At 48.7% G+C, this 17,837-nt stretch overlaps 1 protein-coding gene and 2 pseudogenes across 1 annotated transcript; 2 read left to right on the forward strand and 1 right to left on the reverse strand.

Moving 5' to 3' along the window:
- Window positions 1-4,868: 4,868 nt before the first annotated feature.
- Window positions 4,869-7,978, reverse strand: LOC141583247 (uncharacterized). The gene is made up of 4 exons (XM_074392538.1): window positions 7,888-7,978; window positions 5,797-6,258; window positions 5,282-5,455; window positions 4,869-5,154 (listed from the first exon to the last, which is right to left on the reverse strand). The coding sequence occupies exons 1-4, from the start codon at window positions 7,976-7,978 to the stop codon at window positions 4,883-4,885; spliced, it is 999 nt and encodes a 332-aa protein (XP_074248639.1). The 3' UTR covers window positions 4,869-4,882.
- A 3,010-nt stretch (window positions 7,979-10,988) lies between these two features.
- LOC141583294 (U6 spliceosomal RNA) lies at window positions 10,989-11,089 on the forward strand (annotated as a pseudogene).
- Window positions 11,090-15,622: 4,533 nt separating this feature from the next.
- LOC141583248 (telomeric repeat-binding factor 1 pseudogene) lies at window positions 15,623-17,082 on the forward strand (annotated as a pseudogene).
- Window positions 17,083-17,837: the final 755 nt, after the last annotated feature.

Raw genomic sequence — 17,837 nt, forward strand, 5'->3', positions numbered from 1 at the left:
GATTAGAAAATACTCAGGCAGCTTCCTAGAACACCTGTCTCAGAGTCTTCTGCACAAGACCAAGGAATCACTTATATAACAAGTGCTACAAGTGAGGCTAATTCTCAGACACCTGGGATCCTGGTGTTCTAGATCTGGAGACCGGAAACATGAGCTCCAGCCTTGCCATAAATCCAGAATCTCTTGCTGGGCTCTGGATTTACTGGATCTCAGCACCATGTCCAGGTGATTCCTGTGCTCAAGGAAGTTCCTTGTCTAAGTGTCCTCTGGACATGGGGTCAGGACCGTGCAGTCTGCTCTGGGTAGAGTCTGATGAGATCCCTTAGAACTGGAGGTCCAGGGTTCCATCCTTGCGCTCATTCTTTTCCACAGCGGGTCACTCCTTTGGTGCCTTCATCCAGGCTTGAGGTTTTAAGTATCATTTATATGGTGTGACCTCCTAAATCGATTTCTCCAGCCCAGTATATTTTTTCTTTCCCCTAAACTCTGGAATTGTCTGTCCGACTGGCATGTGAGCTCCCTCACCTGCGTTCCTAGCAGAATTTTCTCCACTGAGTGCCTGGGATGTGCCCTCCTCCGTCTGCTTCTGCCAGAGCCTCCCCATGTCCACTGACAGCAGCTCCACCCTTCCGTCTACTCACTCCTTTTACAACGATGGGTGTCCTTGATTCATCTTCCTCACACCACTGATACAATCCATTGGCAAATGCTGTTGGTCCATCTTAAAATGCGTCCAGGATCCCCTCACATCCCACTATTTCCCCTGCTCACACCCCAGTCAAGGTAATGACATCTCCAGCCTGGAATACTGCACTCGCTTCCTGCTGTTTTCCCTTCTGCCTCTCTTGTTCCTCACCTCTTAGTTTTGTTCTTAGCATAGCAGTCAGAGATCTTTTAAAGGAGAAGTTGTACCATGTCCCTCTTCTGCTCAAAACTGTCCTCTACCACCCCAGCTGACTCAGAGAAAATGTCAGATGCCTCCCCACTCCCTGCAGGCCCACCTGCTCTGGCTGTCCCTCTGCCCTCACCTCAGTTTCTCTCTGTCCAGCCCTCCTGGGTTCCTTCCTCTTCTGGGAACACAGACACCCTCTTGCACTAGTGCATTTGAACTGGAGGTTCCCCTGTTGGGAAAGGACGTCCCCAGACATCCTTGTGGCCAACTCTTTCCTAAAAGGTCACCTTTGCAATGTGGCACACGCTGTCCACCCAGCACAACAGCCGCCTTCCCTGTCCCCACTCCCCACACCCTGGCTCACCTGCCTCACAGCACTCACCACCTTCTAGCACTTTCTTTCTTTGCTCTGGCTACAGTGTATCCATCATCTGCCTCTTCCCACTGGAACACATGCTCCACAAGGTAAGAGATTTTTCTCATTTGACTTCAATTATGTTCACCAGATGCAGAACCATTCTGTCCTGTGTCTGACCCACAACCAAGGACAGTTGAATGAGTGATCACTGCAGGGGACCTCCCTGTTCTAAAGGCAATAGCTTTATTAACATAACCTCAGGCCAAATGCTGTTTTGTGGCAACTACAGCACAAGGTCCCCTCACACTGACATCGAGGCCACCTGTGCTTTTCTCAGCAGGGCTGTTTGTATGTCCCCCTCCCCCATGTCTCCTCCCACACCAACCCTCCCCCCAACACTGCAGCTCACCATCAGCCTTCTCTCTTCAGGGAAGAACAGTCCTTGAGGATGGGTCCAATTTCACAAACAAATCTACATCTAAATTAGACTCTGATTAGAGTCATGAGTTGGGTATTGGAGCCAGCAGCAAGAATACTGGAACCAGTGCAGGCAGAAGGCAGGAGAGCAGAGCAGAAGAGGAGCCCTGGAAGAAGGGCAGGAGCTGAAATGGTCTGAACATTTGTCTCAGAAAGTGCAGAGACTCCTGTGTGCAGGGGAGACCCTGGGTGATGTCTGACCCTCTGTGATCACAGCTCCAACTGGACAAGTTTCCACTGAAGGGACAAGGACAGTGGAGCCGTGAAGCTAACCCAGCTGAAGACTGACCACATGAAGCCCATGATGGACTGAACCGCAGCTGGGCACAGGCCCCATCCACACTCGGCTCCTCACAGCCCTCCCCACCCCCACCTGCAACAAACTCAGCACAGCAAACACACAGATTCTGGAAGATTCTCAGGTCTTTATTTCCTCTCTCAAATTTTAGGAATTGATTTATTTAATTAACTCCTTAACCTCTCATGGCAAATATTTGAGAAAACAAATTTATATTCAGGTTCTTATTTTCAGTAGGGAAGTAAGAGGCTGCAGCTCAGTGCACCATGAAGTTCAGACAGAGATGGAGATGCCCAGCCCTGAGTCTCTAGCACAGGAAAGACGACTGGGGAGGGACACAGGTCAGCGTGGGGACAGGGGTCACAGTGGGCACGGGGTGGGCTGTCTCTCCACCTCCTGACATCATGCTAGCAGTGACACAGACACATTCAGATGCCTTTGCAGAAAGAGATGCCAGAGGCTCTTGAAGTCACAGAGGGGGGGTGTGAAGAAATCCTGTATCTCCGTCCCACACAAGGCAGCTGTCTCAGGCTACAGAAAACAATGAAGCAATTCAAGTCAGTCATGGTAAGTGATGACACTCTGAACAGCCACACACTCGAAATGGCCCAATCAAAGAATCTCCCTTACCCAGTCCTTTCCCCTCTGCCCCACCCCCACCCACTTGAGACCCCCAGAATCTCACCTTTAGGAGTCATGAGAGACATGTCAGAGTCCTGGGCACTGCTGGTGCCTGGAGTGGAAGAAGCACAGGACCTGGCCAGAGGCTGCAGGACCCGTGGGACAGGAGGAATTGTGGTGTGGGTGGGCTCCTCCACATGCCTGCCCCCCGACTTATATACAACCTGAGATCAACGCCCTCTTTTTCCACTTGTGGGAAGAACATGTCCTGTGAGGGTATAGAGAGGAGGCTGGGCCGTGAGATCTTAGAGGAGCCTCCTAGTCTTGGACCCCAGAGAAGTTTCCAGAATTATGACTCAGAACCTAGGGCAGGATCAGAAAACATGAGGAAAGCAGGTGTGTGTCCTGCACCACCCACCCTCCTAAGGTCTGTCCTTAGCAGGGACCTTCCCCTGACTCATGAATGCTGAAATCAGGACCCCAACACCACAATCACCAAGGTGATGAATCTGTCCTTCATTGTCACATGTGCTTCACAGAAGACCAAGCGCTGGCACACAGGGCCCCAGGCAGGGTCGGCCCATGTGTGGATGGTGCTTCCCAGTAACCAGGCAGGGACCACTTCTACCTGGGGCTTGAAATTGCCATGGGACAAGAAAACCCAGACCCCACCCCTCAGCCCTTCCCTACCTAAGTTCCTCCTCCTCCACATCAAAGCAGCAACCACAGCTCCAGGGACCAGAGTTCCTGGGACAGCTAGGCCAGCGCCGATGCCCACAATGGGGGTGGTGGGCTGGGGAGATGGCCCTGGGAAAGGAGGGAAAGGTGAGGCTCCCTGACCCTAGGCCTCCGCCCTGACCCTGCTGGAAGGCTCCAGAAGGGCTTCTGCTTTCTCTGAGAAGAGATGTGACCCTCATCCCCCTCCTCACCCCACCTCAGGGTGAGGGGCTCTGGCAGCCCCTCATGCTGCACATGGCATGTGTATCTGCTTTTTTCCAGAAGGCACTACCACGGCCGCCCACTTCTGGAAGGTTCCATCCCCTGCTGGCCCGATCTCCACAAGCTGTGCCCTGAGTTTGGTCCTGCCCATCCCGCTGCCAGGTCAGGCACTTCACATCTCTCATGGGACACCCCAGCAGCGTCCTTGTGATCGTCCTGAGAATGGACACCTGGGGTGTGGAAGAAAGCACAGAATCCAGACACCAGCCTGGACGCAGGACCCTGGGATAATCTCTTATTCCTTGGAAAGTTCTAGTCTCTGAGGGAGGAACAGCGACTTCTGGTCCTGATCTGAGTGGAGGTCGAGGGACTCGCAAAAGCTGAAATCAGACCTTCAAACACACTGAGTGTGAGGCAGAGAACAAGGCCTGAGGAAAAAAGTCACAAAGCTCAAGATGGATGCAGGGTTCAAGGGGAGCCCCTGATCAGTATTCCAGGGACACTCTTCCCCTCCATTTCCTGAGAGACGCCATCCCTTAATTGTCCTAGAGAGCAGAGGGAGCCCGCAAAGGAATCTCAGGAAAACTCATGCCATGCTCCATGCAAGGGAGGGCGATGTTCTCTGTGATCCTATTTTCCCCCCCTCCTCCGGGAGACCATCCCGGGAGAGCTATAGGAAGTGGGGAAGGCTCCCCAGGGCCCCTGGGACCCCGCGCCACCGCGTCTCCTCCCCGTTCTCCAGTTATCTGTGGCGGCGCTCCAGGCGCTCAGTCCCGAGGTAGGGTCTCCCCCTCTTCGCCGAACGGCCCACCTCCCACTCGCGCTGGGTGATCTGAGGTCCAGGAGCGCGGGTCCTCGTTCGGGGCAGTGAAGTCCTCGGCGTCCTAGGCTTGCGGGTCACACCCGCGGAGGAGGCCCCCTCGGGCCCCACGCGGCAGCCAGTCACCGACCGGACGGCCTGAGACCCTGGCCCCCCGCCCAGGGCAGCCCCGCGCCCGCCCCACCCACCCCGCGAGGACTTCGGAGCCTCTTCGTCACACTGTGTGCCTGGGGCCTGGCCAGGCTTCTGTGTGTGGAAACCAGGGAGAGACCCCCAGGCTGCGCGCAGCCCCTTCCCCTTCCCTTCTCGTCCCGGAATCCCCTGAAAATGAACGGTGTAAAGGCGCTTGGGGCTCTCCTGGGTCGGAGGTCCGGGGGGTCCCGCGGCCTCGGGGTGGATCCCGGACCTGAGACTCGAGGGAACCCGGCGTCGCCAGGGAGGGGGAGGGGTCGTGACTTGCGCCCCGGCCGGGGTCACTCACGGGCCTCGCTCTGGTCGTAGCAGCGAAGCAGGGTCCAAAGGTTCCCTCGGAAAGTCCCCGCCTGGCCTTGACCCTCCGAGCCTCCGGCTCCCAATGTCCGACCCCGCCTGCTCCCCCCACGGTGCCCGCGGCTCCATCCTCGGGCTCGCGGGGCTGCTGTCCATCCGCACGCACTGCGTGTCGTCCACGTAGCCGATTTCGAGGTACTTGGACTCCCCGCGGCGGGGCCGGGACGCGGCGGTGCGGAAACACCTCAGGGAGCGGGAGCCTGGGGGCGAGGAGGGGCTGAGACCCGCCCGACCCTCCTCCCGCGCGGCTCCCGGGTCCTGCGCCCCCGCCGGCAGGCCCCTGGCTCCTGCCCGCAGAGGCCGTTTCCCTCCAGACCCCGCACTCACCCGCCCGTGTCTCGGTCCGGGTCCCGAGAGCAGCAGGAGGAGGGTTCGGGCGCCATGGACCCATCCTCGGCGTCTGGGAGAACCTGAGTCCGGGGTGACTGGGGACTTCAGAACCGGGACCGGAGACGCAGATTGCCCAATGGGAGTGGGAACTGGGGACGCGTCGAGAGTGTCCTGGAAGAAGGGGCAGACACGGGTGGGGAGAAGTGAGACTCAGGGGAGTGGGAATCGCCAACGCTGCGCCTCCCCAGTGCAGACGCGGCCTTCGGAGCCCAGACCCTGAGAGCCACACCCGGCACCTGGGACTCTGTTCCGATCCCTCTCCTCCTACACAGAGGCTCTTTGTCACACTGTCTGCCTGAGGCCTGGGCAAGGATCTGTCTGGGGAAACCAGGGAGCGACCCCCAGGCTGCGCGCAGCCCCTTCCCCTTCCCTTCTCGTCCCGGAATCCCCGTCCGGCCGGGGGCCTCCCACCCCGTGGCTCTCCCCTTCGACTCCTGTACAAAGAAACTCACCAGGATGACCTGATGCCGGAGAGTGAGCTCGCCCTGGGAGTGAAGGTGTAAAGAGGGGTTTTCTCTTCAAACCTGGTGAAGTTTTGTCTGAAGTCACCGGATAGAGATTCACATGGAGACGAGTTTCCTTTTGGTTTATTAATACAGCAGGTAGCACAATATTGGTAATCCCTGAATGATTAAGATTCCAATCAATAAAAGACCTGTGTGAAAACAGCATTGCAATTAAACTCTCAAAGCTTCTAAGTTTTACTTTCCCGGACTGGATCTGTGACTCTGGGTTGTTGCATGTAAAACAATCTTCATTCCCTAGCTGGCATTTCCCCCTGTGCGTCCAGAACATCTCCTGAATATAAAGAAGCAGGGTGCGTTCCCGTACATGGCAGGAGCCTGTAGTCACCACCTGAGCATTGCGAGTGCTCCGGGCAGTCCCAATGCTCTTCCCCGATGCTCCAGCGCTGCCTGCTTTCGTGAACGAGGCACATCTAAGCAGTGTGCATATTTTATTTGGACACTTGGTATCGTTGTAACTTTTTTTTTTTTTTAGTCATGGGGAGGCCATTAGTTTTTAGGCATTCCCACAAGATGTGTTCAATACCGAATGCAGAGAACCCCGGCCGGGCTCTTGCACCGCTTTAGAATTCTTTCCTCTCCCTCTCCTCCCCTCCTGCTTCTCCAGTCCTTCCCTCTGCCCCTCTCATCCCTCACATCCTCCTCTCCTGCAGTCCCTGCCACCCTGTCACTCCTGAATTGTGGCACTAACACCGTCCCTCACTTCCTGCCCGTGTCTCTTCTCCCCACGGTGCTCGCCAGTCCTGCTAATGTGACTCAGGTCGTGTCATTTCTTCGCTTACCACGGTTGGATTTCGGTCTGCCATTTTGCTGTTTGTTTCCAATTTGTCTCAAATATTTTTGTTTCGTTTCCTCCTTTGCTACTTTCATATTTGTCAAGTAAATATTTTTTAGTTGACGGTTTTAATTATCCTGATGGCTTTTAGCTACATTTCTTTCCACTAATTTTTTATTGTTGTAAGAGTGAAAACCCTATTCCTTGACTTTTCACAGTGAAGTTCAGGTCATATTAAACTACGTCCAAGGAAATAAAGGACATTGGTAACAGCGTAGTTTTATTGAACCTACCATTACGCTATTATTCTTGTATGTATTATATCAATATGCATTATAAACTCAATGATACAGTGTAATACTTTCTGTTTTAGACAAGCAGCCATATGTCCTCAGGAAATTGAGTGAGTGTGTATGTGATACGTATATGTGCCTCATTTCTGTTTTTAATTCTTCCTTTCTCTGTATCTGGGTCAACATCTAGTATCATTTCCCTTCAGCCTGTCAAATTTCCTTTAAAATAATATGTAGTGCAAGCCCCCAAGTAAATGAATTTTATGGTTTTGATGATCTTTATTTTTGCCTTCTTCCTCCCTCTTTTTTTTTTTTTTCTTATTAGGGCATTTACTTGTAACAAAATTCACCAGTTTTAGTTGTGCTGTTTGGTGAATATCAGTAATTATTTATAGTGGTGAACCTACCGCACTACCCAGTAGAGAAACACTGAATGCAAAGAACCCCCTGCTAGGCTCCTCCTCTGCTTTAGTGTCCTTCCCCTGCTCCTTTTCCTCAGGCCCTGCTTCCCCAGCCCTTCTCTCTGCCCTGTCACCCCTCAGACCCTCCTCTCCCCTCAATTCCCACCGCCCAGTCACCCCTGAACTGTGGCACTGTAGAGAACAGTTCCTTTCCCTAAAAACTTCTTTCATCCCCTTTCTATTTAGTCCTTGCCTCCCACCCTCACCCCTTCCCCTCACTCAGCCACCACTCTGCGTTCTGTCACTGCAATAGTGTAATTTATTATTTATTCAACATGTATTTTGATTTTATTTTCCTGGCAGCACAATAAGCCAGGACATGCTGAAACTAGAAATCACATCCACTTTCCAGTGATAGAAAGCCCAGTCCAGGGAGGTGAGAAGGAGACAGTCCTCATTAGCGCTGAGGATTCAGGGAGAACAAGATGGGTTGGGCAGGGAGGTTTCTACTTGGAACCTGGAGGTTGAGCAATGACATCCCCCTCCCCACCTGAAAGCCCATCCTGGGCGTCCACCTCCTGGGAGCAGGAGCAGCGCAGCAGCACCACCTGGTGGTCCACGCACTTCCTTTTGCAGATCATGCACAGCCCTCTCCTTCCTAGGCACCTGGGACTTCTTCAGTGGACACCAGCCTGTGTCAACTTTCCTGTAAAGCAAAAGAAGCGTGAGGTTGCTGGGGGAGGAATGGTGTCATCTCCACCTTTGGGGTGATCCATGTCACCGTGTTCAGGAGAAGAGCCCGGGCTTCCACCCCATGCAGAGAGGGGGCTCTGGCCATAAAGGCACCTGTGGAGAGGTGAGGACCCATTTTATCTACACTGATAGCCAAGAGCCTGCAGACCGCGGGGAAGGCTTCCCCTCAGCCCTGTCCTCGCAGGTTTTTCCAGGAGTCAAGGAGTAGACCTGTGCATGGCCCCTGGTGATGTGCACTGCATGCACACTTAGAAGTGAGGTCACCCTGGCTGGGGGTCCCTGGGCTGCTGGTTGTTCTGGGTGCTCAGTGTCCAGAGAGCAGGATGAGGAAGAGGCTTTGTTCCAAACAGTAACTATACTCTCTGAATTATTTTTTTCAGTAGGCTTTGTGTCATAAAATGTAGGACTCCAGAGGGGAAAAAAACTGTCTAAAATTTGTGTACTTTAATAACAAGTAAATGCCCATTAGCCACCAGGGATAGATGTTTGCAGGGCAAACCAAAAGCTCCATCATTTGCCCCAGCTCAGCAATAAACTCTTTCCTCCCCCAAATGAAAACACATCCTGACTTTTAGGGTCATCCTTTCTTGTTGTATTTTATATTTTTATAATCCCAAATTATAATTTAGTTTTGCCTTTAGAACTATGCTTTGGTTCTCCTTTATTCTGTAGATTCTTTCTCAAAATACGTATTCTGTGGTAGAGTTTCCCACAGTGTGCGTTTTGCTGACTGCTCCTCAAGGTGTAGTTGGATATGTATTTCTATGGTTTGTATTGCCTCGAAGTCGGTGACTGGCTATGGAGGGTAGCTTAGTTCAGGCTTGATTTCCTTTTCACTTGCTCTTGTCTGCTGGTACTCTACTGCGTTCTTCCATCAAGAGGAAGAACCTAACATTAGCTTTTTTTTTCTTTATTGTGTTGTTAATTGCCATTGCTGTTCAATGGCTAAATCTGTTAATTCCTTATGGGTTGCAAAACAGTTTTTATAGTCTCAGTATCTCATTCCTTCCTCATTTATTATCTGAATAATTTCTAAAGTAAGAGATTTACCCTCCTCTACTGTTTGTTTATGACTAGAAACTTGTTCATTGAGAGACTAAGCCAAGCATCTACTCCCTTATGACCCAGCAATTGCACTCTTGGTTATAAACCAATAGAAATGCATGTATGTGTGTGCTAAAATATATGAAAGTATTCACAGCAGCACGATTTGTAAAATCTGGATATAACACAATCGTCTATCAACAGTGAAGTGACAGGAAGTGTAAGCTATTTATAAAGTGCAGCATTTGACAGCCTTGAGAATGACTAGCCTATGACCACAGACAGAGATGATGAGCCCCAGGGGCGTGATGGTGACTGTGTAATGCCATTCAGCCAGAACCTGAAGAACAAATTTGTGTTAGAAATCAACAGTGGCTCCTCTGGGGTGGGGGAGGGTGGTTTATGGCTGAGTAGGACCCAAAAGTGTTTCCCTGGGGCTGTGATTGCTGTGCTTGGATGTGGGTGTTGTTTGCCGGAGGGTTCACTTTGTGAAAATCCACTGCCCGCTTGAGGATTGTTCTCTTTTCTCCATGCATGTTGTCCTTCACTCAAATATACATTTCTGGTGTTTTGAAGCAATTCTATCTACGATAAGAAGAATTGCTCCTACTGCATATCCTTGCAAATGCTGCATTGAAAAAATCAGTGCAATTTTTCCAGGAAATAAGTACATATAAAGAGGATAATTGACGACAAGAGCAGTCGGCTTGGGAGCTGACACCACAAAAGCTTTGGGAATGGATGTTGAGCTAGGAACCAGGAATCAAAATACAGAGAAGCCTATGGGAGGTGAAGGATGTGAAGTGATGCCCCAGGAGTGCATGAATGAATGAGTCATGGGCAGTGGCTCTGGGCTTGGCTGGCAAGTCATGAACTTGGGGAAAATAGAGTTAAAAAATTGGTATTTAGAGGAGAGAGGTACTCATAGACCTCTTACTACACAGAGAATGTGTGAAGATAGTGGTTGTGTGTGGATGCTTACTAGAGGGTCTTTTGGGGATGGGGCTCCCTGCGATCAGGTCGGTGAGATGGCTTGACGGGTGATGCCACTCAGCCACACAGGGCTTGCTCATGGAGTCCCTGCACAAAGTGGCCGTGGTGGCTGGGATGGACGCTGCATGGGCACAGCAATCGCATCACCACCTTGGTGACAAGGCTGACCTGGCAGCTGCCACCGTTGAGGGCCCAGCCTGCCAAAAGCAGCTGTTACTTTGGATGGAGACAAAACAGGAAATGGTAATTCTGAATAAAATAGCATTATGACAGATAAATATGCCACTAATGATATAGTAGAGGTTTAAATAATTTTGAAATGATGAACAAGATTATACCAACGGGAAGAACTTACTATCAGTAAAGAAGTTAAAATGGTTTTAAAACTTTTTTTCCCTTCAGGCATATCCAGGCTGTTTTGAAAATAAGTTTGACCAAATCTTCAATGAAGTTTACTGAACTTATACATAATATCCAAGAGAATAAGGAAACATAGAGAGAGCTAGAAAACTCATTATTGTTTAGGCACCAATAACACTGATCCTAAAGCCAGCTAGAGAATAGATAAGAGAAAAGTATCATAGGATAGGCACTTCTAAGCAATTAGACATAAAGATACTGAGAAAAGCAGCAGTAGACGGTGTCCACCAATGAGCTATAAACAATTTAAAAATCCTGCCCAGGTTATGTATTCCAGGAATACAAGAATACTTTAACTTATCTGGAATGCATTTTACCACTTCATTAAAGAATAAAAGACAGAGATGGTCCCATTTCACCAGATGCAGATGAAATCCAACACTCCCTCTCACCTACATTTCTTCAGTTATCTCCACTTTTAAGAGCTTGTGATCATTTCTCATGTTGGCAGCATGCAGAATAAAACTGGAATGATACACAGAAGATCAGCATGGTCCCTACACAAGGGTGACATGAAAGTTCGTGAAGCAGTCCATATTTTTAAACTCTCAACAAACTAGGTATTGAAGGAACATACCACAAAATAATAGTAGCCACCTATGACAAACCCACAACCGATATCATACTGAATGGGCAAAAGCTGGAAGCATTTCCCTTTAACATCAGCATAAGACAAGGATGGCCTCTCTCACTGTTCCCCTTCAACATAGTGTTGGAAGTTCTGGCAGGAGCAATCAGGTCAGAGAAAGGAAGGATATTCAGATAAAAAGAGAAGAAGTCAAATTGTCTTTGCAAATGACATGATTTTGTGTCTAGAAATCCTGATTGTCTCAGCAGAAAGGCTTCTTAAGCTGATAAGCAACTTCAATAAAGTCTCAGGATACAAAAATCAATGTGCAAAAGTCACAAGCATTTATATACAACAACAATACAAAAGCGGTGAGTCAAATAATAAATAAACTCCTATTCACAATTGCTACAAACAGAATAAGAGGGCTGGGTGTGGTGGCTCATGCCAGTAATTCCAGCACTTTGGGATGCTGAAGCCGGCAGATCACCTGAGATCTCATTTGAGACCAGCTTGGCTAACTTGGTGAAATCCAGTTTCTCCTAAAAATACAAAAATTAGCTGGGCATGGTGGCATGCACCTGTAATCCTGGGTACTCAGGAGGCTGAGGCAGGTTAATCGATTGAACCTGGGAGGTTGCAGTGAGCTGAGATGGTGCCATTGCACTCCAGCTTGCGGAACAAGAGCAAAACGCCATGTCAAAACAAACAAACAGACAGACAGAATAAGATGCCTGGGAATACAGCTAACGACGGAATTGAAGGACCTCTTCAAGGAGAATGACAAATCGCTGCTCGAGGAAATGGGAGAGGACACGAACAGATGGAAAAACACTCCATGCTCATGGATAGGAAGAATCAATATCGTGAAAATGGCCACACTACCCAAAGTAATTTATAGAGTCAATGCTGTTTTCATGAAACTGACATCTCTCACAGGATTAGAAGAAACTACTTTAAAATTCATATGGAACTAAAAAGAGAGCTTGTATAGCCAAGATGATCCTAAGCAAAGAGAACAAAGCTGGAGGCATCATGCTACTTGACTTCACATTGTGCTACAAGGCCAGTAACCAAAACAGCAGGGTGCTGGTACAAAAACAGACACATGGACAAATGGAACAGAACAGAGAACTCAGAAATAAGACCACACATCTACAACTATGTGATCTTTGACCAACTTACCAAAACAAGCAACCGGGAAAAGGTTTCTTATTTAATAAATGGTGCTGGGAGAACTAGCTAGCCATATGCAAAAAATTGAAACTGGACCCCTCCCTTACACCTTAGACAAAAATTAACTACGATGGATTAAAGACATAATTGTAAAACACAAAACTATAAAAACTCTAGAAGAAAATCTAGGCAATAGCATTCAGGACATAGGAAAAGTCAACAATTTCATGAAGGAAATGTCAAAAGCCATTGCAACAAAAGCCAAAATTAGCAAATGAGATCTAATTAAATAAAAGTGCTCCTGCACAGCAAAAGAAACTATTATCGGAGTGAACAGACAAGCTACAAAGTGAGAGAAAGGTTTTGCAATCTATCCATCTGACAATGTCTAATGTCCAGAATTTTCAAGGAACACACAAGGCCATGGTCCCTACACAAGGGTGACATGCAAGTTCGTGAAGCAGTCCATATTTTTAAACTTCAAATTTTCAAGGAGGACACAAGGTTCTGTGTCCTCCAGGAAACCCAGGTTTCTGCTGGAGCTGCGAGGTGCAGGGACATCCTGAGAGAGAATGTGGAGGTTTTGCTGATCATGGACTGAGAATTCCAGGGGGTGCAGTGGGAAGATTTGTGGAGTTGGGGAGGGAGGATGATGTGGACAGAAGACGAGTGTGCAGAGCCTCGTGGATTCAAGTGCAGAGTATGTGGGGGACCCAGCGTGACTGACACAAACAGGGAGAGGGCATGATAAGCTCAGTCGTGGTGGGCTTGAGGAAGACGATGGTGCTGAGGCTGTGGGAGACAGGGGAGGAGGAGAAGGGGTGGCTCTCACCTGGGCTCTGTCCATGGAAGTGAGGATGGTGGAGTGGTTGGGTCTCCGTGCTGTGTGGACCTTTCTTGACCACCTGATGACAGTTTGCAGTTCCTGACACAGCGGGCTTCTTAGAGGATTGATTCTTGACCCCAAGGAAAGGAAGTGAGCTCATTCTAGGTCTCAGGTCTACCCTGATGCCTTCTTCAGGGGGTGCCACTTCTGGGTCCCCCGTGGATCCCAGCACAGGAGCCCTCTTCTGCCCTGCTGAGGGGACCAAGGCCCAGGGGAGCTGTGCTCAGATTTCATAATGCCAATATATAGCTCCGCACCTTGGAATATTATGTGGACGTGGAGGTGTTTTTCCCAAATAAAAGAAAACTAAGTAAATGGGACCCTAAAAAATAAAATACAACTGAGCAATGGAGAGTAGAAGAAAATTTTCCTACTTTTCAGTTTCCCTGAATGTTGGTCTCAAGGGGCTGGAGAGAGAAGTTGCAGGGAGAACAGAAACTCAGAGAGGGCTGGAGCTCCCAAGCGCTACTCACCTCCACAAGAAAGACATGCGGGAAACGGTTAAGGCAATTTCACATCACTTTGAAATTCTGTAATATTAGGGAATTGTAGTAACTCTCTTCAGTGTAATAATAATATTGTTGTCGGAAACAGGTTATTTTTTAAGAGATGACCACCAAAGTATTTAGAAATGAAGGTCATGCTGTTGGCAAGTGATTGCCTAATGTTTCAGCAAAAATTGTGGAAATATAATTTATTACATACACAAAGGAAATAATTAGATCTATGGTGACGATTGTATTCTTTCCAACTTTTGGACTCTGAAATTTTTTAAATAACTTGGAGAAAAAAATTAAAGCTAATACTACATAAACACATGAGAAATGTTCACAACGTCATGTTGAATGAAAATTAAACTTCAAGACTAGCTGAGGTGACTCATATCCAATCCCAGAGCTTTTAGAGGCTGAGCTGGGAGGACCGCTTTAGGCCAGGTATTTGAAAGCAGCCTGGGCAACATGGCGAGACCCCATCTCTACAACACACTAAAAAATTAATGAGCCTGGTGGCAGGTGCCTGTGGTTCTGGCTACTTGGGAAGCTGAGTGGGGGGATTGCTTCAGCCTGGGAGTTCAAGGTTGCAGTGAACTGTGATCATACCACTGCAATTTAGCCTCAGTGACACAGCAAGACCATGTTTCAAAAAAAAAAAAAAAAAAAAGAGTGAGAGAGAGAAGAAAAAAAATATATCAGGCCTTTCAAAGCATTCAAGAGCATGTGCATGAGAATGTCAGTTGTGTGTGGATGTGTCATTGTGTCGAGAGTGTCTGAGTAAGAATGTGTGTCAATATGTGTGACAACATCTTTTTGTCTGTGTGCAATGGTGTATGAGTCTATGTGCGCATTCATTCATTCATTTATTCACTCAAGAAGCATATTTAAAGTAACAGTCACTGTTCGAGGCAGCTGTGAACAATCAAAATCACTGTCCTTGTCCTCATAAAGCATGTATGCTAGAGGACAGAAAGAGTATAAGCAATTAAAATAAATACAATCATAGCTGGGCACAAATGTATGTAATCCCAGCACTTTGGGAGGCTGAAGCAGGAGGACCACTTGAGGCCAGAAGTTTGAGAACAGTTTGGGAAACATATCAAGACTCCGTTTGTACCAAAAGTAAATACAAAACTAGCCGAGTGTAATGGCACACACCTGTAGTCCCAGCTACTTGGGAGGCTGAGGTGGGAGGATCACTTGAGCCCAGGAGTTTGAGGCTATGGTGAGCCAAGATTGCACCACCGCATTCCGGCCTGGGTAACAGCACAACCGTGTCTCTCAAAACAAATAAGTAAAGAATTCTTAAATGTTAGTAAAAGGGTTGCGAACAAAAACAAAGCAGGGTGGGGTGAGGGGGATGGGAGGTGCCAAGTGGGCAGTGCAGAGACAGGCTCCGGTGGGCATGAGGAGAACGTGGGGCGGGGGGCGGGGAAGGGAGCCCTGGAGATGAGTTCCAGGCAGGGGAGTGGCTGTGCAGAGGCTCTGAAGTATGGACACCTGGGGTGCTGGATAAACCGTGATGCCTGGGCGGGCCTCGGTCTGGCCCCACCGCACAGCCACACCTGGGTAAACTGGGCGGTCACTGGAGAGGGCCTTGCCCACGAGAGGGACTTTTCACCATGTTCTCCGCCCTCCCCATACCCCAGTTCCTCTGCCAGAAATGAGCGCGTGATCACGCCTCGGGCGCCCTTCCCGGGAAGAAGTTGCGCACGTGTCACTGCTGTCACAGGAAGCAGGGGCGCTGAAAAGGAAGAAGGAGCAGAAGAAAACGTTTCTTCTTTCCGGGTTTCTGGAGGGTGGGCCCGGAGGGCTGGAGAGGGGATGAGGAGACAGAAACCTCAGGGGCGGCTCCAGAGCTTCCCGCTCCTCCCGCGGGTGGGGTCCCCGGCTGCCAGAGGCCGCTTCACCCCTCCGATGCCCAGCCCGGCTCCGGGTCTCTGCCTGACCCACCCCCGCTCCTCCCTCCGCTGCTCCGCAGAATCCGAGCGCGGCCCGCGGCCGTGCGGATGGGGGAGCTGCCGGGCAGAAACGGGGCGACACGGAGAGGAGCCGCTCGGTGCCAGGCGCGGCTGGGGGCGCCCAGGGGAAGGACCCGGCTTTGTGGCCGAGGCCAAGGCCGTGGCTGCCGGCTGCATGCTCTGTTTTCTCAGCCGCTCCGAGGACTCTCGCCCACGGCAGCACCGAGGCTGTTCTTCACGGACCACCCAGTCCAACCGCTTATCCATTGAGAACTGCGCACATAGGTCAGTTTTTGATACGAATTGCAGCAGCAAAAAACCTGGATGCACAGTTTGAAAATGATGAACGAATGACACCCTTGGAACAGCCCTGATGATCTGGGGTTCAGTGGAAAAGGAACAGGACAAACTTCACGACGAAATAGAGAATTTAATCGAAATTCAGGCTATCGCTGTTTGTATGGAAAATGGCAACTTTAAAGAAGCAGAAGTCTTTGAAAGAATATTTGGTGGGCTGGGCGCGGTGGCTCACGCCTGTAATCCTAGCACTTTGGGCGGCCGAGGCGGGTGGATCACGAGGTCAAGAGATCGAGACCATCCTGGTCAACATGGTGAAACCCCGTCTCTACTAAAAATACAAAAATACAAAAAAAAAAAAAAAAAATTAGCTGGGCATGGTGGCACGTGCCTGTAATCCCAGCTACTCAGGAGGCTGAGGCAGGAGAATTGCCTGAACCCAGGAGGCGGAGGTTGCGGTGAGCCGAGATCGCGCCATTGCACTCCAGCCTGGGTAACAAGAGCGAAACTCCGTCTCAAAAAAAAAAAAAAAAAATTCGGTGATCCAAATTCTTATATGTCTTTAAAAAGGAAATTGCTTATGATAATCTCTCAGAAAGATACATTTCATTCCATGGAGTAAATGAAGAGTTATGTGAATTATGTGCTAAGTGAAAAATCATCCACCTTTCTAATGAAGGCAGCCGCAAAAGCATAGAAAGTAAAAGAGCGAGAACAATAACTTCTCAAGAGAAACCCAATGGTAATGATGCTGAAATGGAAACCGAAGCTAATTTGGATACAAGAAAAAGGTCTCACAAGAATCTTTGCTTATCTAAGTTGAAACATGGAACCCAACAACAAGACCTTAATAAGAAAGAAAGAAGAGTAGGAACTCTTCAAAGTGCAAGAAAGAAACAAGAAAGCAGAAGAGCCAGTGAAAGTACGATACCTGTTTCAAAGGGTCAGCTGGTGACTCCTGAAAAGCACTGAGCTAGAAAAAGACAGATGTGGCTTTGGGAAGAAGACAAGAATTTGAGCTCTGGAGTGAGGAAATTTCGAGAGGGTAACATCTAAAGTACTGTTGCAGTATAAATTCAACAACCTGACAAATGTCATGTTAAAAGGCACAATGAAGAAACTAAAATGGATTTGCTCAGACAGTGAAGACTGACTGTGTTTGTAAAAGCTTGGTGAAAGGACAATTAAGTATTTTGGTTGCTACGTTTTGTTTGAAACTTGCATCATTGATGTATTTTAAAACTTTAAATTGTTACAGTATTTTTCTGTGACCATCAATTAATATGAGGGTTTGTACTATAAGAGTTAAAGTATATGCTATCGTATTCTTTAAGAACTTTATTTTGATAAACTGTAAATTTGTTGAAGCCTGCTACATTAGCATTCCCACGCACAAATCCTGTTCCAATGAAAAAATTAAAAGCTGATATAAAAAAATTTAATTCACGTCCTTTATAGGGACATGGATGAACCTGGAAACCATCATTCTCAGCAAACTGACACAAGAGCAGAAAATCAAACACCGTATATTCTCGCTCATAGGCGGGTGTTGAACAATGAGAACACATGGACACAGGGAGGGGAGCACTACACACTGGGGTCTGTTGGGGGGAAATGGGGGAGGGGCGGGGGGTGGGGAGGTGGGAAGAGATAGCATGGGGAGAAATGACAGATACAGGTGAGGGGACGGAAGGCAGCAAAGCACACTGCCATGTGTGTACCTATGCAACAATCTTGCATGTTCATCACATGTACCCCAAAACCTAAAATGCAATAAAAAAAAAGAAAAAAAAAATTAATTAACCTATTTTGTATCTGTAGGCTGACCTCAACCCTGTAACGTAACCCATTAAAATGAATTTGCTAGATGATTGAATAACAATAGTCCTTTGGTATGAGATAATGACT

The sequence above is a fragment of the Saimiri boliviensis genome (assembly GCF_048565385.1).
Source record: "Saimiri boliviensis isolate mSaiBol1 chromosome 19 unlocalized genomic scaffold, mSaiBol1.pri SUPER_19_unloc_2, whole genome shotgun sequence".
NCBI lineage: Eukaryota > Metazoa > Chordata > Mammalia > Primates > Cebidae > Saimiri > Saimiri boliviensis.

Coding starts and splice junctions, on each gene's coding strand:
- LOC141583247 (XM_074392538.1), bottom strand. CDS start 7,978: ATGATCTGCAAAAGGAAGTGCGTGGACCACCAGGTGGTGCTGCTGCGC. Junction 6,259..7,887: donor CGCCCAGGATGGGCTTTCAG/GTGGGGAGGGGG, acceptor TCACGAAAGCAG/GCAGCGCTGGAGCATCGGGG. Junction 5,155..5,281: donor CCGGACCGAGACACGGGCGG/GTGAGTGCGGGG, acceptor CCTCGCCCCCAG/GCTCCCGCTCCCTGAGGTGT.